General features: G+C 40.3%; 2 protein-coding genes across 5 annotated transcripts in view; both read right to left on the reverse strand.

Moving 5' to 3' along the window:
* inppl1b (inositol polyphosphate phosphatase-like 1b) overlaps nucleotides 1-27,113 on the reverse strand; it is a 36,908-nt gene extending 9,795 nt beyond the window's left edge. Inside the window, exons 1-24 of one of the 4 annotated variants that reach the window (XM_057349945.1) lie at nucleotides 26,600-27,113; nucleotides 25,585-25,911; nucleotides 24,314-24,377; nucleotides 20,325-20,463; nucleotides 20,108-20,246; nucleotides 19,832-19,972; nucleotides 19,646-19,733; nucleotides 17,032-17,121; nucleotides 16,502-16,624; nucleotides 16,305-16,419; nucleotides 12,015-12,115; nucleotides 11,823-11,925; nucleotides 11,543-11,739; nucleotides 10,824-10,941; nucleotides 10,571-10,667; nucleotides 10,308-10,446; nucleotides 10,024-10,123; nucleotides 9,804-9,889; nucleotides 9,083-9,164; nucleotides 8,315-8,401; nucleotides 7,891-8,001; nucleotides 7,694-7,782; nucleotides 7,436-7,523; nucleotides 7,095-7,250 (exon numbers count right to left, since the gene is read on the reverse strand). In XM_057349945.1, the coding sequence (XP_057205928.1) occupies nucleotides 7,095-7,250; nucleotides 7,436-7,523; nucleotides 7,694-7,782; nucleotides 7,891-8,001; nucleotides 8,315-8,401; nucleotides 9,083-9,164; nucleotides 9,804-9,889; nucleotides 10,024-10,123; nucleotides 10,308-10,446; nucleotides 10,571-10,667; nucleotides 10,824-10,941; nucleotides 11,543-11,739; nucleotides 11,823-11,925; nucleotides 12,015-12,115; nucleotides 16,305-16,419; nucleotides 16,502-16,624; nucleotides 17,032-17,121; nucleotides 19,646-19,733; nucleotides 19,832-19,972; nucleotides 20,108-20,246; nucleotides 20,325-20,463; nucleotides 24,314-24,377; nucleotides 25,585-25,736 (2,605 nt within the window). In that variant the 5' untranslated portion in view covers nucleotides 25,737-25,911; nucleotides 26,600-27,113. Of the gene's footprint in view, nucleotides 1-7,094; nucleotides 7,251-7,435; nucleotides 7,524-7,693; nucleotides 7,783-7,890; nucleotides 8,002-8,314; nucleotides 8,402-9,082; nucleotides 9,165-9,803; nucleotides 9,890-10,023; nucleotides 10,124-10,307; nucleotides 10,447-10,570; nucleotides 10,668-10,823; nucleotides 10,942-11,542; nucleotides 11,740-11,822; nucleotides 11,926-12,014; nucleotides 12,116-16,304; nucleotides 16,420-16,501; nucleotides 16,625-17,031; nucleotides 17,122-19,645; nucleotides 19,734-19,831; nucleotides 19,973-20,107; nucleotides 20,247-20,324; nucleotides 20,464-24,313; nucleotides 24,378-25,584 lie in introns of all 4 variants that reach the window. The other 3 variants (XM_057349948.1, XM_057349944.1, XM_057349946.1) reach the window with 3 other exon arrangements.
* LOC130563671 (SH3 domain-binding glutamic acid-rich protein-like) lies at nucleotides 1,420-4,641 on the reverse strand. Its single transcript, XM_057349393.1, has 3 exons — nucleotides 4,476-4,641; nucleotides 3,079-3,264; nucleotides 1,420-1,485 (listed from the first exon to the last, which is right to left on the reverse strand). Exons 1-3 carry the CDS (start codon nucleotides 4,518-4,520, stop codon nucleotides 1,420-1,422), a joined length of 297 nt encoding a protein of 98 aa, XP_057205376.1. The 5' UTR covers nucleotides 4,521-4,641.
* Nucleotides 27,114-27,351: the final 238 nt, after the last annotated feature.

The following is a 27,351-nucleotide window of genomic DNA, read 5'->3' on the forward strand; positions in this document are numbered from 1 at the left end:
GTTCAGTTAATAAGAATAATTTATGTAGTTATTCATTATTTATTTGAATGAGTTAAGTAATTTCATGTCTATCCTTGATTGAATTCTAATCAAGGTTGATGTAGGATATAAAAAATAATTAGTAATAAGTAATTAAATACTTTTTGGAGAGAGTAATTTGTACAGTAATCTAATTACGCTATTGAATATGTAATAAGTAACTAGTAATTAATTACTTTTCCAGAGTAACTTACCCAACACTGCCAGTGACCGACCTGTTTGTAAACGGCGGTTGTTTTTGCATTTGTTTTGGATGTTGATACTCGCAGTTGTCAAGTTGTATTTACACACAAGCTTCTAGCTGCCGCAAGAGGAGTTGCAAAAATGATGATTTTTTCCAATCATACAGAGGCCCACAAAAATTCCTGTAACCTTTAGAAAACAAGACTGAAAAATAATTAAAACGCATGGCCTTTTTTTTCAAAGAATAATTTACCAAAACATAAAAAGGATCTCATGATTGACCTGCCCTAATGCCATCCCAGACGTTTTTTTTTTACTTGTGCTTTTCAATTGAACACAAACATAAACTATAACAACAACAGGACATGATGCTAGCTATTTTTAATACATAAAATAAATTAATCAAACTTTCAGGATGATAAAATGTAAACTCACTTTTTGCACACTGCAGACGTTTGTATTATTTTTGAGCCAAGATGTCAATTTGTAAAATTAAGAGCCTTTAACAAAACAGAATCTTTTTTTTATTTAAATGTGACAAACACAGTTTATGTGTGTATTGTATTTATATGTATATTAATGTAATTATTCATACTTAAAACATATGCTCATGTTTAAAAAAGTGAGAGACAAAACGATTGGATTCGAATTTAGCATCCTTACACCTTTTAATGTTTATTTTCTCTGTCCACCTATTTTTTTCCAGGCAAAGGAAGATTTGATGTCTTGAGGTAACTTGGTGTTGATGAGCAGTGTATTTCCTGTTTGTGTGGATTTGTGAGTTGTGTTCATCAGCAAAGGCCAGTTGTTGTGGACCAAATATATATCTTTTAAACTCCAGATCTGCTCTCCCTTATCTCTCATTTCTCAACTGCCATTCTTTCATGCTAACCTCCTTTCCTCCCCCAGTTCTCTCCATAGTCCTGTAGCCGCCTCCTGCCTGTATCTCTTTCTTCAGTTGCATGCGTCATGTTGCTCTTTCCACCTTTAGTGGAAAGGCTTCACCTGCGCTCTATTCCTCTAACATACAGTCTGTTCTCTCCTCTAGGACGAAGAAGAACTCCAAAAGCTTGAGGTAGATCGAAATGTTTTTTTCCTTTAAATTTGAATTCCTACTAAAAATTTGTCTTTTTAGTGGGAATGTCTCTGGTTGTTTTCTTCAAATTGCTCTGAATATCTGCTGGAATAGCTCCTCTGTCATGAAGCAGATCTGACAAGTGCTTTTCCAGGAACTTTAGGAACTTTCAACCCGTTCTCATCAACCTGCGTATAAATAACACGACTTTACACGTACACTTTCCGATTGCGTATAATGCACTCCGCTTCGCGTCGGGTCGGGGCTTATTTCGCAAGAACAGCCAGCAGCTTGTACATTATCCCGCTTATTACACGGCTACTTGCCAAATGAGAATGTGAATTTGAAATATTTTATTGTAGCTCATTTTTACCGAATGCAGACCTTCCGCGAGGAAAAGCCGTTTACTTTCGGTTTTAAGGTAAGAAACGACGTTCAAATGTCACGAACAGGCAATTTGGTTTAAAGAGTACATACTGTAACTATGGATTTTTAAGGTCCTACTTTGGTTTATGGAGTGTCCAACAACAAGTTTATGTACATAGGTGTAAAAACACTAATATTTCGTAATAATAGGCAGTTATCCGTACCTTACTTCTTGAATGACTTTCAAATGATTCGTTCCGTGATTCATCTGTCTAATCGCCTCCTTTCCGCTAGCCTAGTCTGATGTGATTGGTTAGATGGTCTAGTCTGCTGTGATTGGTCTACCGCGAATGAGGCTCACGAGCTACAGTGTTTGGGGGAGAAGAGTGAAGTTTTCGCGGGCAGTCCTAGCAAAACGTAGGCGGGGGACTATATGTAGTGACGTAAATCCGCGGCGGTTCGCGAATCGGACTAGGGACGACTCGTTTACGTGATTCAGAGTCGACTCCCTTTTTTCCAAGCCCATAACTTTATTCATTCACCTTCGGATTTACAATTTGGCAGACTGCTTACTTTTCAAAAACGGCAACATTACACACTGCATGAAATGTAATTTTCATGATCTCATGTACAGCATGTTGTATTTCTAGCTCTACTTTTTACATTTTCTATTTAAAGTATTGCAATATATCGCAAATGTGTATCGTATCGAAATACATAGCAATATATTGTAACGTGACCCATCTATCGTGATATGTATTGTATCGGGAGGCACTTACCAATACACAGCCCTATTTGGTGTACACTGTCCATAAACTCAGTAGCCTATACTAAAGTAAACATGATCAACTAGAAAGTTATGTGATATTTCATTGAAATTATACAGGTTTAAAAATTAGAAATTGCATTTAACTTAAGTGTCGACACAGGCTCGATTTAACCCACAGCATGTGGCTCACTTTGCCCCATAGCTGCCACTTTGGAAAAACTAGCTAGATTCAGGCTACAAATTCAGATACAAATTCAGGCTACTATTTAGCCAAATTATTTGCATGGTTTTATATGTTGGTAAATCACCAACATGCATCATAAATATTTTTAGACCCGGATGCATTTGCTTTAATGTACCAGCCATTACAGCTGATATGCAAGCCAAAAACAGCTTTTAAAGTCAATTTATTATGTCCAATTCTCCCGTGTGCTTCACATTTTCACATTCTGGCAGAAATAACGGGTGATTCCAAAACGTATGGTCAGATGACAACAAAAGTGGTCAGTCGCTGAGATACAGTGGGTGGATCAACTTACCCACTGGCTCATCTTACCCCACTCCCCCCCTACTCAATTTTGTATTAGCAGAGCCTTTAGGAGCGAATCTTAATGAAAATGTCTGCCGGGTTGTTTATGGGTCTTACCCCACAATACATCTGCTCATTGAAGATCTGAGGAGGAAGAGGAATCCCGCTGGTGGGCTTCATTTCTCCTGGCACATTTTCCCTCATCCACTGGCGATTCTCCTCATTTGAAGCGATGTCAAGCTGTGAGTAATCGATTTTAAGCGCCTCAAGAAACCCAACAACATCTTGCTGTTTCTTTTTGATCTGCAGCATTGTTAATGAAAAAGGTTCCACTTGTTAACACTTGTCAACTAACACTAAACAACGATCCTCTACAGCATTCATTAACTTTAGTTCATTGACATTTACTAAAACATTTTTGAAATCTAAAGTTGCATCTGTTAACATTAGTTGTTGGTGAAAAAAACAGCATTTGCAGGTTTGGTATGTTTTGATGCTGGTTTGCTGGTTTAAACTGGTCATGTGCTGGTTTAAGCTGGTCATGTGCTGGTTTAAGATGGTCATGTACTGGTTTAAGCTGGTCATGTACTGGTTTAAGCTGGTCATATGCTGGTTTAAACTGGTCATGTGCTGGTTTAAGATGGTAATGAGCTGGTTTAAGATGCTCATGAGCTGGTTTAAACTGATCATGTGCTGGTTTAAGCTGGTCATGTGCTGGTTTAAACTGGTCATGTGCTGGTTTAAGATGGTAATGAGCTGGTTTAAGCTGGTCATGAGCTGGTTTAAACTGATCATGTGCTGGTTTAAGCTGGTGATCTGCTGGTTTAAGATGGTCCTTAGCTGGTCATGCGCTGGTCCTTAGCTGGTTTAAGCTGGTCAAACCAGCATCAAAACATACCTAACCCAGCATATGCATTTTTTCAACAGGGAGACCACAGTGAAGTTGTAAATACTGTGGTTTTACTGTAGTAAAAGTTTAACAATCCTGGTACAGATGCCAAAAAATGGCAGTGTCACGGACGATAGGCTACTTTTCTGTTGGTCAAAGTAATGTTAAAACAATCACAAGAGTATTCGTTTTGGGCGACTGTTTTATCTCTAAAATCAAAGCAACAAATAAAAACGTGTTCATCTTAAGACACGTCATACTTTATGTACAAAAATAACAATAAAGAATAATTGAAATGAATCATTTCTGTTTAATAATAAAAAACGCTGAATAAGACTAATGTGAGAATGTTTGTGGAGGCAGTTGCAGTACTGCTATGTGATCTCCGAGATATTTAAGGAAACTGCAGCCTCGCGCTCGCAACTTTTCTCAGGTCCCTCAAAGTTATTTAAGCTGTTGAAACGAAACAACTTTAAATGAGAAACTAGTTACATCTGCTGCTGATCATCGCAAACACGAGTCTGTAAGTCAGTGCTGGGTGACGCCTGAATGTGTATAAAACACACGGAGCAACTTAGTACGAGTGGCCTGTTGAATAAAAAACACTTGTCGCCTCAATTCTTACCGCTGTTGATCCGGAGGAGGACGCCAGGTAGACTTTAATGACCATTGTGTAAAGACTGCGAAATGAAATAATGGGGTAAAAGACAGAGATCCAGTCCGGGTTGGAAGGCACAAGGCGTTAGAGGATCCGCACCGAGTCTATTTCTGTCCTGATGATCCGGCGACATTGGTGCGCGTGGTCTTGCTGCTTTAAGAGTGATTGGCAATCTCAGCTGTCTGTCTGCTTTTTTTTAAAGAAACGTTTTTTTACCAACTGGGTTCAATTTACCGACTGGGTAGGCTACATTATCACTTACATATTTTATATTTTAAAACGTAGCCTGTTTTATTATTACAGCACCATCTGTGTTACACCCTACTAAACAAAACAATAACAACCGTCACAGAAATTTTAGTGGATTTAATGGGTACAATTGGAGTTATATTGGTTTTAGAAACGATAACGGTCATGATCTAAAATACCTATCCACTTATAATTTGTATGTGTAAAGAAACATTTAAACATTGTTAGATAAATTGTAAATGTGATATTATAACAACATCGGTATTAGCACCTATTTTATTATTGCTCCTGTATATCGTTTTATTGCTCCCTGAACTCCCTGTAAGTCGCTTTGGATAAAAGCGTCTGCTAAATGACTAAATGTAAATTTTTCCAAACTTAAATAGGCTGTACTTGCATGGTTGTATATAACCAAGAGACATTTTTAATTCAAGTGTATTTTGTACAGTAGTAACTTTCACTGTCATTGAAATTAAACTATAATGTTCGCTAGAACATTGTTTTATCTCGTTTTCCCTATCGAATTTGGAAGCCCCCGGGCGGGAGCTTCCCATTTTCCTAAATTGAAAACCCCTGTTCTTATCAGTTATCAGTAATAGACAAATGTCAGTCACCCTTTTGGGAGGGGGTCCTGTGAATTTAAATGACAACATTGCCTAATATGGCTGGAATACATTACAAGACTTTTCAAATCTGAACAGATTTTTTCAAACTAGACATCATACACTTGCAGACTTTTTGAAAGTTTCGGATAGAACTTCGGATAGAACTTTCGGATAGAACGGGGCAGTCGTGGCCTAATGGTTAGAGAGTCGGACTCGTGACCGTTACTGGCGGGTAACGACTGAGGTGCCCTTGAGCAAGGCACCTTATCCCTACTTGCTCCCCGGGCGCTGCAGTGATAGCTGCCCACTGTTCCGGGTGTACTGTACGTGTGTTCACGACTTGCTGTGCGTGTGTTCACTACTCTCTGGATGGGTTAAATGCAGAGGTCACATTTCGGGTATGGGTCACCACCATATCTGACTAATAGGTCACTTTCACTTTCACTAGAAACACACTGATCAAATCTGCAGACTGGCACAGACTTTGTGCAACAAGTCCAGACTGAAAATCTGGGCAAAATCTGAGCAAAAGTCTTGTAGTGTATATTAGCCTTAATTACAAACATAGAGATTTTCTGTAGAATTTTCAGCATTATATGCCAAAGAGCATGTTTCGAAGGTTTTTACCATTATTTAAATATCTATACTTCAAACAGCAAAGTTTAATCATGAAAGTATTGCGAGTTACAAAGTTTATATACATGTTTTTCCTCAAATTCCTCATCGTCCAAAAATAAGACCAAAATTTAATCCATAGTCAGTGATCATGATGTCTCACTAGCAAAAAGTAATCTCATACATAATTTTAATGGCCATATGAGTACTGCCAAACTGCAAGGGTATGGCACCTTGTATTTTCAAAATCGTTAGAATTTACAGAAGCATACTCTTTAAGTCATGAAACACCTCTGTGATCATAAACTTGTTCATAATATACTTTCATAATNAAAGGTGAATGAATGAGCACGCCGGCTTCCCTCTTATACCCGGACATCCGGGGAGGAGCCCGGCATGCAAATTTCATTCGCCAATTTTCATTGGCCTTTTCTAAATACTCAGAAGATGATAGGTTCTCAAGACAAACCCCATTCTGTCGGTTCGACACAACGTCTCGTTCCCTCCATCAGGGAACCGAGGTTACATCCGTAACCAAGATGTTTTTTCCACAAAGCAGCGAAAAACTAATTGAGCTTTCAATAAATGAGAAGTGAAAGTAACAGTTCAAACAAAAATAAAAATTCGGTCTTCATTTACTCACCCTCAAATCTCATCTGTATAAATGTCTTTGTTCTGTTGAACACAAAAGAAGATATTTTGAAGAATGTAGGAAAGCAAACAGTTCTGGGCACTTTGACTACCATTGTCATTTTTCCTACCAGTCAATGGTGGCCAAGAACTGTTTGGTTACAAGCATTCGTCCACATATCTTTCTCATCAGAACAAAGAAATTTATACAGATTTGATACAGAACTCGGGGGTGAGTAAATGATGACAGAATTTTCGTTTTTGGGTTAACTCTCCCTTTAAGAATCATGTTTCAATATAGGTCTCAGGATGCATCTGGACAAGATTAGACAGCAGGAGCCAAAAGAGGAAGCCGTGGTAGATAGTAAAGCAATACCACAGCCAAAGCTACAGAGGAACTAAAACAGAAAGAAATCTAAGGGGAAAAGTGTCCAGAGAGTATTTGAGGAAGCATAGAAGACAGACTAAGGCCACGTGGATAACCCACCGTAGAGTCTTTCCCGGATTCTTCTGCAGTCTGGTGGTACATAGACCCTGATTTGTCCTCTGATTGAGCCCATCTCTTCCCCTCGGTGAGTCAAGCACGTCTCAAATAGTTCAGAGGATTTTCCCATTACAGAGCAAAGAGCCACACAGCACTCACCTGAAATATCACAATAAATACAGCACTGATTCATCACCTGTGTGTTATTAATTCACCAGAATTAGGAGGATGTGATATGTGCACATAAACTGTATTAAGTACTTAGCTGAGGTAATGGTTTCAAACACAACAAACCAATGTTCCAGAGAAATGTTTTTAAAAGTGATATAAGCTTTACTTTGTACCATATGACTCAAAGCCATCACATGACTTCACAGAAAATAGCAAGTGCTGATCCCGGAGATGCTCTAAATCAGAGAAAACTGGCTGAAGCTGAAAACAGGAAGGAAACAAAGACTCATTCATAACAATACATTCTTAAATCCCTACATCTTATTATTTGACAATATGCAAATTGCTCAGTTAGCTATTCAGTTCTCACACAACGAAATAAAACATAGTTCACAAATTATTACACTGAACCAAATGATGCATGTCACAACCTTAGGAAACTGTCTGGAACACCAGCCAAGTTTGAGAAACCCAGGCACCTCACAATGCTGCGAGTCATTTTCTGAAGAACGGCGAGGTTCTACACAGAGAAAATGATGAGGGCACAAAAACAACTGTCACATTTATTTCACAAACTTCAGTTAAAAAAAATGCAAAAAGGCTGCATGCTTGCTGCTCTACAAGATACCTTCAAGACAGCGTGAATGGAGCTCAATGAAAAACTTGGCCTTGCTTGAAGTTTTCACTATGGCTTCAACTGCCTCCAGCTCAATGCTGGCTCTCTCTTTGACCTCTGAATCTGCATCAACAGAAATGGAAAAGAGAACTGTGACACAGTCATGACACCAAGTGAAACAGTAAACAAATACTCCTTTCAAAGACTGTCTATATTTACAGCTTAGCGATGAAGTAGTTCACACACTTGTAAGTTATTTTCTAAAAATGTGCCAACCTTTTTGTTACTATGAGCTAGCCTTAAAATAAAAAAGTCCAACACGTCTAGCAAAGGGAAACAGAATAATGAACTGCAAGGTCAGCAACTCCTAATATACTGTAACTCTTTAAACTGCTGTCCTGTTGGTCATCTCTAGAAAGCTCAAAAGACTGCGTACCTGTTCTGGAGCACTGTGATGTCACTCCTACTTCAAAAGTAGCAAACACAGGTGAATGTTCACTAGTGAAGATGTCATCTGTGCAACCTGGCAGAGATCAAGAAACTTTTAGACTTTAGTGCAAGGTAAAAGTTGCTAGCAGGTGGGCAAAGAAACTAGTTTACCACCATCGTTTGTTTATTTCTCATTTTATTTTATGCCTTATCTTAAATAGATGACCACATTTATGTACATTATCACATACAAAGTTTTCTATACTGTTAAGTCTTTTTAATGCTAATTTGTAAACACTCGTCAGTAATGTCGTGACCATATTTATACACTGGAATAAAGTATGTTGGAGACCTTTACTGAAGAGGCTAAATTCAAGCAGTACAGGATATGACTCTTATTGTGAACCACAGACCAGGGTGGGAGAGAGTACAATTGTACCCAAACTAAACCTTGCAGTACAATGCAGCAACACACATTTTTTTCCATAATGCTTCAAAAATAGCAATCCCGTGTTTGAGTAACTCTCCTCGAGCTGAAGTTCAAACCAACAAAAGAGTTCCTTTAACCACTGTAGCTTGACCTTTTATACTACAGTAATATCTAGTTGGCCGCTATAGAAACCACATTTGTGATTCGTAAAGCAAAAATGTATTTATTTTTATGATTAACATGTGATTTGATCGTTTCAAAATTAGTAATAAGAGATAAAAAATAGCTTTATAGTTTGAGTTTAATGCAATTGAGATGTGCCTGAGAATGTATGTTTGAACTTACCATATGATGTACATGTGATGTGTGACTCTGGGTAGGACTTCCACAAAACTCTGTCACACCATGAAGGCCCATTGACTTGCACCTGAAGAAAGGTCAGAAATCAAATTACTTTCATTATTTTGTGCGCGTATACTGTTTGTGTGTACTGTATAGAATGCATAGTGTATATTTAAAACAGACGGATAAATTGTATAAATCATTAAAAGATGAAAACATATAATAACATAATAATATTCATCACTTATTTCGATTATTAAAGGGCCAGTGTGTGAAATTTAGCGGCATCTAGTGGTGAGGTTACAAATTGCAACCAACAGCTCACTCCACCCCTCCCCATCCCTTTCGAAGCGCTACAGCAGCTGACACAGCGCTAAGATGTCATCACGTTTTCGCTTCTTTGCCAAAGGAGACAACATATTTACGAAACGCGCTCTGTAGAGCAGTTTGTCCGTTCAGGGCTACTGTAGAAACAACATGGTGAATTCCATGCAAGGGGACCCGCGGTGTATGTAGATAGAAATAGCTCATTCTAAGGTCATAAAAACATAAAGCCTCATTATGTGGCATCTTTATACACCTATGAAGACATAGCTATGTATTTTATTTTGCATTTCTGTCAATGGATCCTCCAAAAAAATACACATCGGGCCTTTAAGCCACTCATACGTTGTAAATAAAGGTTTGAGAAATCCCTGTAAACAAATGTAATGGAAAATCTTACCCCACTTGACTTTTTCTGCCACAGATAGCAGTCTCTAGAACCACGTTCATACCGATAGGTGGGTGGAAACAAAATCTTCTCCTCCTCTTAACAGAGAAAGCAAGAAATAAATATTTAAGAGCACCCAGGAACTGTATTTCTCTGTCTGGTTGTGGTATAACTACATTGATTTCATGTTTCTGGCCGCTATCTGGAAAACAAAAGCAGTCAAGGTTCTTACTGAAGTTAAAAAAAGCTTTTCTTTTATGCCGCTCTCTAGTCAATTGGTCTGCACACATCAGCTCCTCAAATTCTCTCTTTGATACGTGTTTTAATATGTCCTGCAAAAAAGAGACCACGGTTAGGGACAGTAGGCCTTGAATACAAGTAAACACAAAGACCAGAGTTTTTGTGTCTCTTTGGAGCAATGTTTTAATGGCTGTAGATTCAATAATAAAGAGCAATGAAATAAAAGACTTCTAAACTAAATTCTAGACAGAATGAAAGCAGAATAAGCTATGTGACCAGCACATCCAGGTCCAGGCGGTAGTTGAGGTCTCCACACCAAAAGAGATGATTAAATCGAAGGCTGATGTCAAACGTGCTGAGCTGTTTTTCTCCAAGAGACAAAAGCTTAAGGATGTCCTGAAAGTTGTGGTTCCTCCTGTGACAAGTAAGAGAATGACACTTTTACATAACATACTCATAACACAGGACATGATGCTTCATACTTAGTAAAGATAAGTGTAAATGTATGACAGAAAAATGGTAAAGATGTGTGTGATTACCTCAGTGCTTTATCACTACCAGAAGTCAGATGGCAGTTGACAAAGCCCATTGAGGTGCCATTGAAAAGGAGAGAAATTCCTACAGCTCCCTTATTTCCTGTAACACCAAGACAGAATAAAATAATATAGTTTAAAGAGTAGGATTATCATATGGTTTGGTTTGCTTGGCCGTCAAGAAGAATGCAAAGAAAGGGTTAGAAAAATACGTTTTTATTAGTTTATAGTTTAGAGAGAGAGAGAGAGAAATGTGTACCAAGTGTGTTTCCCAGGCCAGTTTTCACACTAGCTGTGTTTACTTGACTGATGCTTCCTTCATGCTCTGGCTTCACAAACACAGCCAGTTTGATATTCCAGAGGGACTGCACTGCCACCTACAGTACAAACACAGAAAACACAATCCATTCATTCAATGTGCTTCAAACACCAAACCTGCAATAAAAAAAAGAATTATAGGAAAATATATAAATATATGATTAAACAAATGATGTATTATTTAATTTAGTCCTGAATTATTTTTGAAGGAAATTTTCATGATGTAATTATTTTCTGTATTTATTTATGACGTATATTTTTATTCTTTCATTTATGTTTTGTTATATTTATTGATTTATGCATTATGCATTGATTTTATTTTGCATTTCATTTCATTTTTATCTTTCCCAATATTTATTTATTTCCATATTTAAGTATTCACGTATTATTTTATTTCCTTTAAATTTATGTGTGCAAAATGGAAATAAGGGAAGCAGTCCTTGTGATGCTCCAGTTTATAAATGGTTGACCCCTCACATATAAAAGCATCAGATCTAAGTAAGGCATATATAGAAAGTAAACTTGCCCTTACAGTAGCATCATTAGCTGCAAGTGGACAGTAGGCTTCTAGTTTAATGCCTGTTTATTTTGTAATCAGGGAGTAAAACCTGCAGGACAAATCACTAAAACATGAGGATTTGGGATTTTATGATATCAGACCTGCTTAAATTCTATGTTGGTTGCACTCCGGAGTGTGGCTCTGATGTTTTCGGCCCACTCTCTCTCGCCCTGTGGGTTGTCCTGAGTGCCTACTGCATAGATATCATGAGGCAGAGAGGCAATGGACTCATCCGGGGTGAGACCCAGACCACAGCAGGTAACCCAAGACTGCAGTGAAGCAGGTGGAGAAGTGCGCCCTGCAACAAAATACAAATAGTTATTAGCACTTATATGTCTTTCATGTTAACATGCTTTATGACTTATGATTATATGTTGTTACCCATGTTCCAGGTGCCTACAAACACAGAGATGATGTCAAGCTCAGACTGTTTTGAGTGAGTTGCCTTCATAAGCTGCAGCAGGCGACAATAGGCTTCTCGTTTCTGTAGGACCGTTTATAGCACGACATATCAGCACTTCCTTGACATCTGTTTACTTAGTTTACTTACATAATCTTTGTCTTTCTTCCCACCTTTATGCTTTCAAATACCAGTTCTCTTGGAGGGTTGTGATGACTGTCAATAACCATCTTCAGCTTTGCAGGGCTTTTCTGAAACTTCACCAGCTGCATGACTAATACACAAAAAATAACAGAATTTACAAGCCTTTTATGATAGCAATGGATGCTTAAGACATAAAGTTTTCAGACTAGTATTTTTCACCAAGTAATGGTGTTAGCAAAATTTTCATATACAGTCGTGGGCCAAAAGTGATGTCCAACTTTGAAAAATGAATGTCCTTGCTTTTTATTCAAATATATTAAGGATGTTTTAAAATGTTGTATGTACGTTGCACAGTTGTACTTTGAGTAAAATCTAAAGCTCAGTTTACAAATAATTTAAGGAGGCTTTTACACACAACACATGTACAAATCTTATTGAGGCCCCAGAAGAATAACTACAAACTACTACTACAACAAATGTTAAAAGCAATTGTTTGTTTTATTCCTTGTAACCTTTTCTATGCATTTTGTAATTACAATTTTGGTTCCCTTTCTGTCGGTCTCTCGACGTTGTGTCGAGCCGACAGATGGGGTTCGTCCCTGAGAACCAATCGCTTCCGACTTCTTAGAAAAGGCCAATGAAATTGGCGAATGAAATTTGCATGCCGGACTCCGCCAACGGATATCCGGGTATAAAAGGGAGACGGCGTGCCTCATTCATTCACCTTTTGTTCTTCGGAGCCTTCGCTCATGATCAACAGACTTCGCTACAAGATAGCAACTACAAGACTGCCGGTTCTACAACGTGGTGCAGCGGACTGTCCCTTCCTGTGGCGACTTCCCCTGGGCGGTTCCAGAAGTGTTCGAGTTTTTTCTCTAAAAGAGCAAATTTCTCCAGCGTGGCATGTCCCGCTGTTTTCGTGGGTGCAACACGCTCATCGAGGAGGGGGACAGACACGAGGTCTGCTTCTAGTACGCTGGGGCAGCCCTTGTGGATACGTCCTGCCCGCACTGCGGGCGGTTGATGATTCAGACGTTGCGTCACGGGTGGCTGTGTTCCCACGGGACTCAGCCACCACCTCGTCTGCTTCCCGTTCCGTGACGGCAGGACTACGGCCCTGCCGTCTGCTACGGCGAGCAGCGAGGGTGATATGACGATTACTGTGAGCGCTAATCCGTCAGCCACCGGCTCGCGGACCGTTCGCACCTCGCCAGGGTGGCGTTTGCTCGCGGCAGCTAACACGACTCGCCCGACGCCTCCTCTTGTGGAGTCCGCAGGTGAGTAGATCCCTGCGAGCCACACATATCCCAGGCGACCTGAACCAGACAGCTGATGCGCTCTCTCGTCAGTTGACGCCTCGCGGAGAGTGGCGACTCCACCCCCACGCAGTCCAGCTCATTGGGTACAGTTCGGGCGGGCTCAGGAAGACCTGTTCGCCTCCTGGTCCCCCTCGGCACGGATGCTCTAGCGCACAGCTGGCCGTGGGACAAGCAGAAGTACGCCTTCCCCCCAGTGAGCCTCATTGCACAGACCCTGTGCAAGGTCAGGGAAGAGGAGCATCAAGTGTACTAGTTGCGCCATACTGGCCCAACCGGACTTGGTTCTCGGAGCTAATGCTCTTGACGACAGCTCCCCCCAGGCCGATTCCCCTGATGAAGGACCTGCTTTCCCAGGGGAAGGGCACGTTATGGCATCCCAGGCCAGACCTCTGGAACCTCCATGTCTGGCTCCTGGACGGGATGAGGAGATCCTGAGTGGCCTACCCCCTGCGGAGGTTAAGACCATCACTCAGGCTAGGGCCCTGGCCACTAGGCGGCTATACGCCTGTAAGTGGTGCCTCTTCTCATCCTGGTGCTCTTCTCGAAGAGAAGACCCGTGGAGTTGCTCGATTGGGAACGTGCTGTCCTTCCAGAGACTCGAGAGTAATCTTTCCCCTTCCACACTGAATGTGTATGTAGCCGCTATTGCCGCTCATCACGACCCAGTTGCTGGTAAGTCTCTAGGACAGCACAACCTGATCAATTGGTTCCTAAGGGGCGTGGGAAGGCACTGCCTCACCCGCGCTCCGTACCCTCTTGCGACCTTGATGCGGTCCTGGATCCCCTCGGAGATGCCGCTCTTTCTCACCTCATGATGAAGACGGCTCTCCGGATGGCGCTCAAGAGGGTAGCGGACCTAAAAGCATTCTCCATGTCCACAGATTGCCTAGAACTCGGGCCCGGTGATTCTCACGCTATCCTGAGACCCCGGCCCGGCTACGTGCCCAAAGTTCCCACCACTCTCCCTACACCAGGTGGTGAACTTACAGGCGGGCCGTGTTGTGTCCAGTACGCGCATTGCGCCTCTGCTTGGACTGCATGCAGAGCCACAGGAGCTCTGAGCAGCTCTTTGTCTGTTTTGGAGATCAGCAGGGAGGGCTGTCTCAAACAGAGATTGGCGCACTGGATCATGGACGCCGTCACTATGGCGTACCTGTCCTAAGATCGCCCGTGCCCACTGGGTGAGAGCTCTCTCCACACGGAGTACAGCCTCCTCGTGGGAACTGGCTCGAGGCGCCTCTCTGGCAGACATCTGCAGAGCTGCGGGTTGGGCTACACCCATCACCTTCGCGAGGTCCTACAGCCTCCATGTAAAACTGGTATCAGCTCGAGTCTTGCAGGCATCAGGCAAGACTGGCGGCCGGTAGGGTGTACGCCTATGACAGTACCTTCCCCCCTTTCTCCTAAGGGGGTCAGCGTACTAAACTAGCCTCCCTTCTTCCCCCACTGGGTGAAGAACAGGCACTCCATCCATCACTAAGCAAGCACCTCCTGCGCGTGGGCTGGGCAGAGCAGCCCTGCCCCTTAGGCCGGGTACCAACGGAGTTATCCACAACATAGCTCTAACCGGACCTAGTGCTACCGGACGTTGTAACCCCCCAGCAGGGCGGTTCCGTCTGATGTATCCTCATGATTGGTTCCCACCTTGGTAACCCATGACCTTGCCTAGGTGGACCTCCACCTCGCGGTTAACTGCTTCAGTCCGCACATTCTTCCCATGAGTTCTCCCCCATCGGTGAGACCATGTTGGTATCTCCACTAAACTCCTCCAACCGGTAGGAAGTGGTCTCTGTAGCGCATCCCCCGCTTGAGGAAGTAGCGCTTACCCAGTGGCCTTACGGTACCAAGGTGGGGCCTTCCCACCTTTCAAGTAAAGCTCTGGGACCCCCTACCTACCCACTGGAAGGTTACAATTTCGCGGTAGCGCTCACGGCTGACACGCCCAGGCCAGTCACCGTCGCTTCGCTAGAGATTGTGACAGGGCACAGTGTTGTGGCGTTTTCCATAGGAACCCCATCTGTCGGCTCTACACAACGTCGAGAGACCGACAGAAAGAGAACGTCTTGGTTACGGATGTAACCTCAGTTCCCTGATGGAGGGAACGAGACGTTGTGTCCTTCTTGCCACAACACGTGCTGCCCACTGCAGCAGTCGTGAGACGTCTCAGGCTCCTCAGTACAAAGGTGAATGAATGAGGCACGCCGTCTCCCTTTTATACCTGGATATCCGGGGGATGAGTCCGGCATGCAAATTTCATTCACCAATTTCATTGGCCTTTTCTAAGAAGTCGGAAGCGATTGGTTCTCAGGGACGAACCCCATCTGTCGGCTCGACACAACGTCTCGTTCCCTCCATCAGGGAACTGAGGTTACATCCGTAACCAAGACGTTTTCTTGCATTTTGCCAAATATTTTTGTCCAATAAAAACTGTAGTGTTTTGAGCATTTTGTACCATATGCATCATATTTTGATAGATTAATTGATCCTGGGGGGCATTAAATGCAAATATTGTACAAATATTCCCCCCCAAAATCACTTTTGGTCACTACTGTAAAGTCTGATTAATTTTAGTGAATTGGTTTGTTTGGGTGGTTTATATAAAAAGAAACCAATTAAAATAGCAGTAAATTTAAGCTTACTCCTGTCACCTTTTTTATTCATTTATTCATACATTAATTCATTCAAAAGATCCTTGCTGTTTTTGCAAAAAATTATTTTGCTTTATATTACATTATACAATCAGATTTTTAATATACTATGTAATTATATATATTAAATAATAAATATATATTAAATAATTATATATATTAAAGTAGCTTAACTATAGCCAAAACAGTGTGAAGTAAAGGAAGGCTGGCATAACAAATTTCTAAATTGTAATTTAAAAAAGTAAGGCAAGCAGACCATAGGCTAACTACTCAAAATTATTTTAAGAAGTTTAGAAATCCAGTTTAAAGTAGTGTGCCCAAAATGGCAGTCGGTGACGCAAGGTAAACTCACTCCTGTCGTGTGTGACAGTCTCCATGCCAAATGAAGCGGATTTCTTGTCAAACAGCAGCACTCCTGCATCTACGTCTATTGACACTGTTTGCCTGCCGTATCTGACCACCTTCACCTTGACACACAAAACACAAACAAAACAAAACTAAAAACTAGTTAAACGTTATTGAGCTGGAGAATGGGCACTGATGTGCTACCTGAAAGCTATGCACAGGACTTGGTCTGGCTGGTTTTTTTGTAACTGTGATGGCCTCTGGAGGAGTGGCTGGTTGTAAAGATAAGTTGTGATTTGTTACAGCCCCTTGCAAAGCTTTGAGAACCTACAAAAGACGCACCATTGCACACATTATCATAAACTTACATCCTTTACAGAATACATAACATGACATAACTATAATGCATTTGGTTTGTGTCTGTGTATTTGTATTCAAGGGTGTGCAGAGTATTTATAGATAGTTGTGTGTGAATAAGTACATAACCCTGATGAAAAGATCATCTTTAAGATACAGTATGTGAATTTCTATGCTTGTCCAACCTGGTGGACACAGTATGGTGATGTAAAGATGGCTAATCAAGGGACATTTGCTAGTTACGCATGTTAAACATACAGTACATACACCAGCATCCAAAACATAAGATAAAGTGGTGATCATCAGTCCTGGTCTTTTCAACTGAGTAATTTACTTTCTGTTTACACGCTGTTTGCATGTGTAATGTGTGTCTCTACCCTTTTCTCCAAGGAAGACAGCAGGTTACAGAGGGTAGTCAGCTTGGGAATTAGATTCTCCATGTTTTCTTCAGGGTTCTTTCCTGTTTTCTGTTACAGATGAGAGATGATGAGAACACAGGACTATACTGTAAGTGTTTGTGAAATCCCCTGTGAAAGTCGATTAATCTCATTTTGAGATAAAAAAGCGTCATAGATTTTTGATCATAAAAATGATTAAAAAATAGCTAATTGCCGTAAATGATTATGTGATCCTCCAGAGTACAGTACTCAAATCTTTTAAAGCTTTTCTAAAATTAATGATTTTAATGAGATGGTTTTATTATCTTTTTACGGTTGTATTATCATGCCAAAAAATAAGATAGCTTCTTAAACATTGTTTTTAATCTTTCATATGGCCTTACTCAGTCAATATTAAATACATAAAGGTTATGTAGCAGAGCAATGTATAAATGTGCAAATGTGTTTTCTCAAGCAAAAGTCATCTTCACAATATTAGAGCATGCTGGGGGGGTTACCAAGGCATTTTAGGCAGTTGCTAGGGTGTTCAGGGTGGTTGCTATGTTGTTTTAAGTCAAAATACCTCCTTCATTATGTGTCTGAAAGTTATACATCGATGTGTATGTCAGACCATTTAGAAATGTAACAGCACATCTCTCCTCAACACCATTTGAAGCATCATTCATGTCCAGTGTTGGGTGTAACTAGTTACTAAGTGACTAGTTACTGTAATTTAATTATTTTTCCCTTGAAAAAGTAAAGTATGGGATTACTCCATTTTTTCTGTAATTTAATTACAGTTACTTCTGATGTAATTAAACTAAACACTTTGTGTAATATACACTCACCTAAAGGATTATTAGGAACACCTGTTCAATTTCTCATTAATGCAATTATCTAATCAACCAATCACATGGCAGTTGCTTCAATGCATTTAGGGGTGTGGTCCTGGTCAAGACAATCTCCTGAACTCCAAACTGAATGTCAGAATGGGAAAGAAAGGTGATTTAAGCAATTTTGAGCGTGGCATGGTTGTTGGTGCCAGACGGGCCGGTCTGAGTATTTCACAATCTGCTCAGTTACTGGGATTTTCACGCACAACCATTTCTAGGGTTTACAAAGAATGGTGTGAAAAGGCAAAAACATCCAGTATGCGGCAGTCCTGTGGGCGAAAATGCCTTGTTGATGCTAGAGGTCAGAGGAGAATGGGCCGACTGATTCAAGCTGATAGAAGAGCAACTTTGACTGAAATAACCACTCGTTACAACCGAGGTATGCAGCAAAGCATTTGTGAAGCCACAACACGCACAACCTTGAGGCAGATGGGCTACAACAGCAGAAGACCCCACCGGGTACCACTCATCTCCACTACAAATAGGAAAAAGAGGCTACAATTTGCACGAGCTCACCAAAATTGGACAGTTGAAGACTGGAAAAATGTTGCCTGGTCTGATGAGTCTCGATTTCTGTTGAGACATTCAAATGGTAGAGTCAGAATTTGGCGTAAACAGAATGAGAACATGGATCCATCATGCCTTGTTACCACTGTGCAGGCTGGTGGTGGTGGTGTAATGGTGTGGGGGATGTTTTCTTGGCACACTTTAGGCCCCTTAGTGCCAATTGGGCATCGTTTAAATGCCACGGCCTACCTGAGCATTGTTTCTGACCATGTCCATCCCTTTATGACCACCATGTACCCATCCTCTAATGGCTACTTCCAGCAGGATAATGCACCATGTCACAAAGCTCGAATCATTTCAAATTGGTTTCTTGAACATGACAATGAGTTCACTGTACTAGAATGGCCCCCACAGTCACCAGATCTCAACCCGATAGAACATCTTTGGGATGTGGTGGAACGGGAGCTTCGTGCCCTGGATGTGCATCCCACAAATCTCCATCAACTGCAAGATGCTATCCTATCAATATGGGCCAACATTTCTAAAGAATGCTTTCAGCACCTTGTTGAATCAATGCCACGTAGAATTAAGGCAGTTCTGAAGGCGAAAGGGGGTCAAACACCGTATTAGTATGGTGTTCCTAATAATCCTTTAGGTGAGTGTATGTGTGTGCAATAGTGGAATTGACATAAAAATTCAAAGTCTATCTTTAAAATTCATGCTTTAATGTATAATTCTCACATTTGTAATACTTTGGTCAGTTAATAATACTACTTTATGTAGTTTTATATTATTTATTTGAATGAATTAAAAGAGCCGTTTCATGTCTATCCTTGAATCACTTAACTAATCAAGGATGTAGGATATAGATAGCAATTAGTAATAAGTAATTAAATACTTTTTGTAGAGAGTAATTTGTACAGTAATCTAATTAGACTATGGAATATGTAATTAGTATCTAGTAATTAATTACTTTATCAGAGTAAGTTGCCCAACACTGTTCATTAATACTTAGAGGTTTTTAATAATACAAATTTATGGGTTTGTTCAAACCTGTAATCATAAATCACATCTTCTCTAACATTTATTAAACATAATTTATTAAATATACTTAATAACATAAATAATAAATCATATATTAAAGATCCATTGGTTCCTGTCAGTCACATAATGTGGTGCTATGCTTTATAATACAGGCAGAGGCCTGAATATACCTGCAATGTGGAGAAGGTGAGGTGGCTGATAGGATGATCAAAAACTTTAGCCAAAGTCTCCAAACTGGACAGTGTTTGGTCAATCTCACTGTATAAAATAAACCCACAGAACACTTTTATCATTCGTACATCCCTGTTTTGAACAATAGCAGCGATGTGAAAATGAAGTGTGATGTTACGGATCACCTGTGCAGGCCGTCGCACATGCGGCTGAGGACAGAATGAAAGTGCTGAAGTCCTGACGCACCCCTCTTCACATTCTCCAGATCCGTGCACACATCGCCATGCAGATACTCATCCAGTAATGGAATGATCTCACAGCTTACACTGTAGAAATAAACATGATCACATCGATGGAGATAGACAGCGTTAAGTTTTGTGTGTGTGGATAAAGCTAAATCACTGGTCGTTTAGAATGAAATCGAGTCGTATTAGTGATCCATAGCTGATGTATGAATGTACCTGGTTGGGCTGAGGTCCTGAAGCCTCTGGAGCAGTAAATGAGTGGCCACCAAACTGGAGGTTGGAGTCTGGCCCGTAGGGGACGTTGTACGTGGTGGAGAAGTTGCAAATGTTGAACCCGGTTTCTCATCATCACCGTCTGAAACAGAATGACAACTTTAGTTTGAATGTTCTGTCTGAAGCTGTGAGTCATCGGGCTTCTATTGTCCCGTCTTACCCGAGCTCTCATCATTGGGGTCGGCCTCACGTATGACAGGGTAAACCAAAGGGGCCACCAGACCTTTGTGAGGGTGCTGATACCCAGCGACTAAGTCACTGAGAGTACGGAAACAGTTCACCTGCACTCCCTGTGGGGCCTGTAAAAAAAGCATTATTATTTAAAGTGAAGCATAAAAAGATATATCCATCTGATAACTAAAGCATCTTAGTAACAGGAAAGTGATCATTTAAAGACTAATGAAAAATATGTTTGCTAGAAAAAGTGGGCAGATGTTAATGTTACACCTAACATCTGTTCACTTTTAGCTATGAGTATGTACAACTCAATAAAAAAAAACTGAGTAATTGTATTACTCAGATCTCAATGAAAAAAACATGTGGCATAAAATAAATGACAGATTTTAAATTCATATCACAATGCTATGAATCAGAATGAATTAACTTAACATTACATTACAAAAATCTGGAACTCTAAAAAGGAATCAGACAGACCTATTAAACGTCTACACTAAAAATAATTTTGGACTCTATATTTTGCGTAAACTAAAAAGGTTACACAAAACAGGCAAAACTGCTGGGTTTGCCACAACAAGAAGTTGGTCTAGATAGGGTAACTCCCAAAATTCAGTTTTTCCGCTTCATGGACCAAAGATACAATTACTTATGATGCCTTTATTTTAGTGGCAGCCAAAATCTACAGCCCGCAAATAGTCACCACAGCCTGTTACCCACTGCCACACACATACACAAACCATCAAGCATCATGGCAAATAAAACAACCCATGCTCTTTTTTAGAATCTTGTATTTTCATAGCATGCTCGATGAAACCAGTTTGGCAAAGCTATCCCCTAAAATCTTTAAATAACAGCATGTTTTCCCTTCAAATAACGCAGCTCTTGAAAAGCAATTAAATGAAACAGAGACACAAATAGAAAAAGGAGAGCACTGAGAAAACATACAGTATATGTCTAACCAAAGAAGTACATATTTAAACTCTAGCCCCTATTGACCGGGTGTTTCTGTGACACAGACCAACACCCTTCACCCTTCCAGAGCCCACTGCATGACACAGACACATTTATGCCACACATATTCAATCTCCACACATACAGATCCATTCCATCCCCACTGGATGAAGAGCGTGGGTGCAGGAGGAATCTGTGTGAAACATTATTGACAGCGAGTGCCACTGAGGTCATTCTGAAAACACGCAGCTGCATGAACAGCAGAACAGTTCCACTACAACTGCTTTCACTTTAGGACCCAAAATTTACATTAAATATTAAGTGACCGACTAAAATTCATACAAGTAGGCTACAGAAACAAACAAAAATGTCCTGCACTGAAACTGATAAATATAACCATTAGTTTTCTGCAAACAATGACTGATAGCGGAAAACACACCGTAGTCACCACAAACCAGGTTTCTCACTTTGCATGTGAAACCATAATGCAGTCTGGTTTTTAAACATGTCTGTGTTTGTGGTGTTTTCGAGAATAAGGGCACAATTTGATTGATTTGACATCAATCACAAAAGATGTCTCCTCTTCAAAATCTTGACAAGACTGTTTTATTACTATTCTATTCATATATATCAGTTGCATTTTATTATTTGCATTCTGCTATGAGCAAACCTGCAATCTTAAAAATAAAGGTTCTTAAAAGGTTCTTCACAGCGATGCCATAAGAACCATTTTTGGTTCCACAAAGAAGCATTCAGTCAAAGGTTCTTTAAAGAACCCTCTCTTTCGTACCTTTTTATAATCTGAATAACATTTTTTCGCCACAAAGAACCTTTTGTGAAACAGAAAGGTTCTTCAGATGTTAAACAGTCTTTATGGAACGATTTGGACAAAAAAGGTTCTTCTATGGCATCGAAGAACCTTTTGAAGCACCTTTATTTCATATAATTAATGTGCAGCACCAGAAGAACCACAGCTTTAGAATGCAGCATATGCACAAGAATACAGACACTTTTTTACAGAAGTGAAACTAACAAGATAAATGTCATGTAATTTACATGTGAAATTAAAAATAATGTGACCTGAACCACAAAACCAGTCATAAGTAGCACGGGAACTTTTTTAGTAGTAGGCAAAAAAATATTGCATGGGTCAAAATTGTTGATTTTTCTTTTATGCTAAAAAGTAAAGATCATGTTCCTACCATAAATATATCTAAATTTTATTTTTGTAAGTAGATGCAGCAAAATTGCTAAGAAAAATGTCCAGAAACACGCCTACACTCTTAAAATTTTTTGCTTTAAAAGGTTCTTTGATGCCATAGAAGAATCCATGGTTCCAAGAAGAACTTTTAACATCTAAAGAACCTTTCTGTTTCAAAAAGGTTCTTTGTGGCGAAAAAAAGGTTCTTGAGATTATAAAAAAGTAAGAAAGAGAAGGTTCTTTAAAGAACCTTTCACTGAATGGTTCTTTGTGGAACCAAAAAGGGTTCTTCTAATCTATGGCATCGCTGCAAAGAACCTTTTAAAGCCACAATGTGGAATAATTTTGTTATGAAATATCCAAAAATCACTTACACAGTGTGATATATTTCATGCAGTTGTGTACTTACATTATCCCAAATGTTCCCAAGAATGTGCAAATCCAGAGAAATTCCTATTTAAAATAATGGCCCGTCTCTTGTCTCCCGTATTTGTCGCATATTAGTGACTTAATATCCACTGCTCTGCACTACCCTCAGTTTCCGGTTGTAGAAACTACGGCAACAGCATCTGGGATGCAGCATCTGTTGTTCTGTTATTATGGATCACGATTACTCTTTGGTGAGTAAAGGAAACCCAAAAAACTTGGACTCGACAGACGCTCTCGAATGTGTTTTAATAAACAGGTAAGCAAAAATGTTTTTATTGTACACAAAATACTCATGCACAGATAATTTGAATAGTTATGAATGCAGTTACCCTATGAAATATAGTATGTTGCACAAAAATATGTAGCCAGTAACGTTGCTTGTAAATACTGTGGGTTCGTTCAAATTTACTTTTTAAAAGACGACTGTATGACTGTTTTAAACACGTAAAACTGTGTAGCATTACGCTACCAAATCAATGGACAAAGTCCAATATCAGTCGCGGGGGCTAACGTAGCATTACATTCCACGTTTCTTGCAAGCTAATTCATTACGATGACATAAAATAAAATTCATTCATTACCTCGTCCTTGAACATGATGGGCGATCTCCATACGCCTCTGGATGGTGAAAACGACATGTCCCATAATTCCACTCTCCTATACGACATTTAGCTTCGCCTTTTGTTGTTGTTTCGAAAGTGCACCATCTAGCGGTCCAAATATTCCATATTGTGGCTTTAAGCACCTTTATTTTGAAGAGTGTACAAACTTTGCTCGCTGCTGCCCGCTGTTTGGGAATGTCCCCCTCAAGTTTGGTATCTATGTAAAGCTTGTAATTCCAGCTTTCAGGTTGATCTACTCTCCACAACATCATTACAGCGGTAAGCCAATAGAGAGCGCTAAAACAAACCTGTTTCTTCTTGGCAACGGTCTCTGATTAACAACTGTAAAGGCAATTTTCTCAATATTTAGATTTTTTGCATCCTCAGATTCCAGAGTTTTAAACAGGTGTATCTCCATCAGATATTGTCCTGTCCTAACAAGCCATACATCAACAGAAAGCTTATTTGTTCAGCTTTCTTCAGATGATGTAAAATCTCAATTTCGAAAAATTGACCCTAAGACTGGTTTTGTTGTCCAGGGTCAAATTTAATTTGATTATATGATTATATAAAATAGATCAGGTGAGGTTACATAAACACTAAATGTATCAGACACCAATTGAATTCATCGCTTGATATCCATATTTGTAGTTATATTTTCTTTTCTTTAAATATCTCGAACTGCAGCACCACAGAAGCAATGTATAATTTAAAAGTCATTGAATAAGTATTGCAAAGAACATTGATATGTAACTGTTTGTTTTATGGAAACTAGTACAGGCAACTCACCTGCACAGCCAGTAGTCCATCTGCATCAGGGAGAACACGGTATGTGTGAACATGTCTCTGATACCTAAGGACGAGAAAGACAGTTCAATGCCAATAATACAGTCAAGATGAAAAACAATGCTTAAATTGTATGGTTTTGTCTGTAATTTAATATATATTCAGCTTTTTGGTACATCATTTGCAATAAATGGGTCAATGTGTGGTTTCCATATCAATTCCATGGTGACTGTGGGACATACTGTATGTCCTCATTGCGTGATTTGCATTTGGCCACACAAACTTTCACATTTATTCAACACAACTCAAATAAGATCAATTTAGAAAGTTTGGTATTTGGTTCCAGGTCACATAAAACAGTGCACAAAAAGGATGCAGAAAGGAAGCAGAAACAGAGCAACAGAGAGAATGAATGAGCGGGAATGCAAGCAGCTAGCTGGAGGGCTCAGCCTTCAGGAATGTATCTGGCTGTGGGCCGCAATGGAGCGAAAGCAGTGCGGTCGCTGGAGCTCATTCCCTCCTACAGGGGCCAGAGATGGGAAAAGAGGAAAATTAAAGAATGAACAAAGACGATCAAGTGTGGCCCAGAGGGGCTGATGTACACGACTGGGTCTCCTTTACTGGAGCTCAAATGCATTCTAAACATAGTAGCTCTTTTTAGTCTGACACCAAGAACCGGTCGATGTCTTGCGGAAATTTGATGGGGAAGGTAGACATATGACTGTAAAATCTATGAAGTAGTGTGGTAGATCAGTGGTTCCTAAAATGTACGCCCACAGGTGGTACAGGACCATAATTTATGAAGTTATAATTTTCAGTGTCTCACAAATTTCTCATACATACAGTTTATGATAAATAAAGACAATTAGAGTATCAAAAATGATTTAATATGCAATGTTTGTGTGCCAGGAATTGAGGCAAATAGACGATTATTGACAACTTATAGGGATAGTTCACCCAAAAATGAAACTTCTGTTTTCATTTACTCACTCTCATTTCAAACTTTGTGACTTTTTTCACCCGCAGAACACAAAAGATGATATGTTTAAGAATGTTGGTAACCCATTGACTTGCATTGGTTTTGTGTCCATACAATAGAGGTCAATGGGTGCCACCGCTGTTTCCTGTTGAGTAATGACAGAATTTTCATTTTTGGAACTATCAATTTAAATCTTTCAATAACAAGTTCTTTCAAGAATCAGTTTAACAACATCAATAATATTAATGTGTGTACAGTATAATGATTTGTAAATCAACATGTAGATGTTTCTTACAGGAGACACAAGGCGTAGGCTCCAGGCACAGATTCGCTGTCCCTCACCAAGAAGCTGCCATCTTTCCCGGCATGAGCCAGCAGCTCCTCGGCTCGTACACGGCTGATGTCCCGATGATACCACGATGCTGTTGTCATAGTGACTGGATGCATAAAACAAGTATCCTGGAAGACTGTCCGAAAGTTCACCTTCTACTTTCCAGAACCCGGACAAAACTGGCGTGTGTCTTGTTGGTTGATCCAAGTCAGAGTAGAGAATGTGTCAGGAAGGAAGACACACTCAAAAATGACATCATGTTGTTGTCTCCACCGGTGATCCCCAAACATGCTTAAATTAGAAGTCGACAATTTTTTTTGAGTATAAGACGAGCACAACTCTGTTTACACTCTCTAATGTGTTTGACTTCTCAAGAGCATGTGTTGAACAAGTTTCAAAAGCAGGTCTCCTCAGGATGCGTGTTTTGGTTTTAGGGTAAATCCAGCACCAGTCTCTGACACCTCCTTCTTTTGGCTACACCTGTGAGAACTTTCATTACAGAGCAAGAGCAAAGCAGATGATACGAACATATGGGACTGTGATGGCAGAGGGTACTATCTGCGCTCATATGCAGGCTACACGCCCCACTGACAAACGCTCCTATTTTAAACCAATAAACATCCTGATGTTTCGAGAATGGCAAAAGAACCAGACTTAGCAGATGTGAGAAGACACCACCACAAATTCAAATACTTTTCCGCTCGGTTGCTTTCGCCTTATAAGGGAAAGGCAACAACCTTCTGAGGTTCAGCTGATGTCTGCAAACTTCACTAAAGGGCAGTAAACTACAGCCAGGAGTCAAGCTTTATTGCCCAGATCTAATACGCAGAAATGGTTGTGACTGAGCAACATCAGAATGGAGGCATGGCAAACTCATGTCCCCTGAGAGTCTTCATACGGATGCAAGAATGAACCACACCAAATGAGAGGAAGTGCTTCACAGCTCCAGATGGCGGAGAAAGAATATGAACATACCAACCTGAGAGAAATCCTCTAGGTGACCTTACGTCATCACTGGAGTTTAAACCGGAGCGCAAGTCTTTCTCTTTAAGTATTTCTGTTTCTTTCCTTCCACCCCTCCCACTGGTGAACTTCACAAAAGCCCAACACATTCCATACACAATCACACACACTGTAATTCAACAATGGTCACATGTTGTCTCTACGGTTGTCTCCTTGTACTTCCAGAGCCTCAGATTATCAGCAAAGCTTCCAGTTGTTTTTCTCCTTTTGGGCGTCCCAGCTCTCTCTCTCCTCTGTGTCACCCTCTCTCTGTTCAGGAAGTTAAAAGCACAAGCTCCACCATATGGATATGATCATCCCCCTTTCTCTGTTCCTTGTTTTGTCCACACACAGTTCTTCTCCTCCTACTGCCCTCATTTTCTTCCATGTGTTTCCAGATGCTTGACTCCGCCATCCGTCGCTACTCAGCAAAAACACAAGTCTGCAAAAGCCTCAACCACACACAAACAGAGCTCTTCACTCCACCCCCAAATCTTTGTTTATTGTGTGTGGGCTATAAAAAGTCATTGTTTTTCCATGATTAAGTAGCTGGATGAAGGAAGTCAGGTGGCTTTTTGAAGGCCATTCTAGTCTCCACCCATGGTGTTGTCTGTTTAGTTTTTGTTGTTCTGTTGTGGCAATAGATCGAACATGGTCATATGAAGGTGCAAGTTATTGAAACTGCAGGACCATCCACACATGTGCCAGCATTCACCTGCATGTGCCAAC

Source organism: Triplophysa rosa, linkage group LG13 (genome assembly GCF_024868665.1).
Source record: "Triplophysa rosa linkage group LG13, Trosa_1v2, whole genome shotgun sequence".
NCBI classification, from domain to species: Eukaryota; Metazoa; Chordata; class Actinopteri; order Cypriniformes; family Nemacheilidae; genus Triplophysa; species Triplophysa rosa.

Coding starts and splice junctions, on each gene's coding strand:
- LOC130563671 (XM_057349393.1), bottom strand. CDS start 4,520: ATGGTCATTAAAGTCTACCTGGCGTCCTCCTCCGGATCAACAGCG. Junction 3,265..4,475: donor CCTCCTCCGGATCAACAGCG/GTAAGAATTGAG, acceptor ACAATGCTGCAG/ATCAAAAAGAAACAGCAAGA. Junction 1,486..3,078: donor ATGAGCAGATGTATTGTGGG/GTAAGACCCATA, acceptor ATTTATACGCAG/GTTGATGAGAACGGGTTGAA.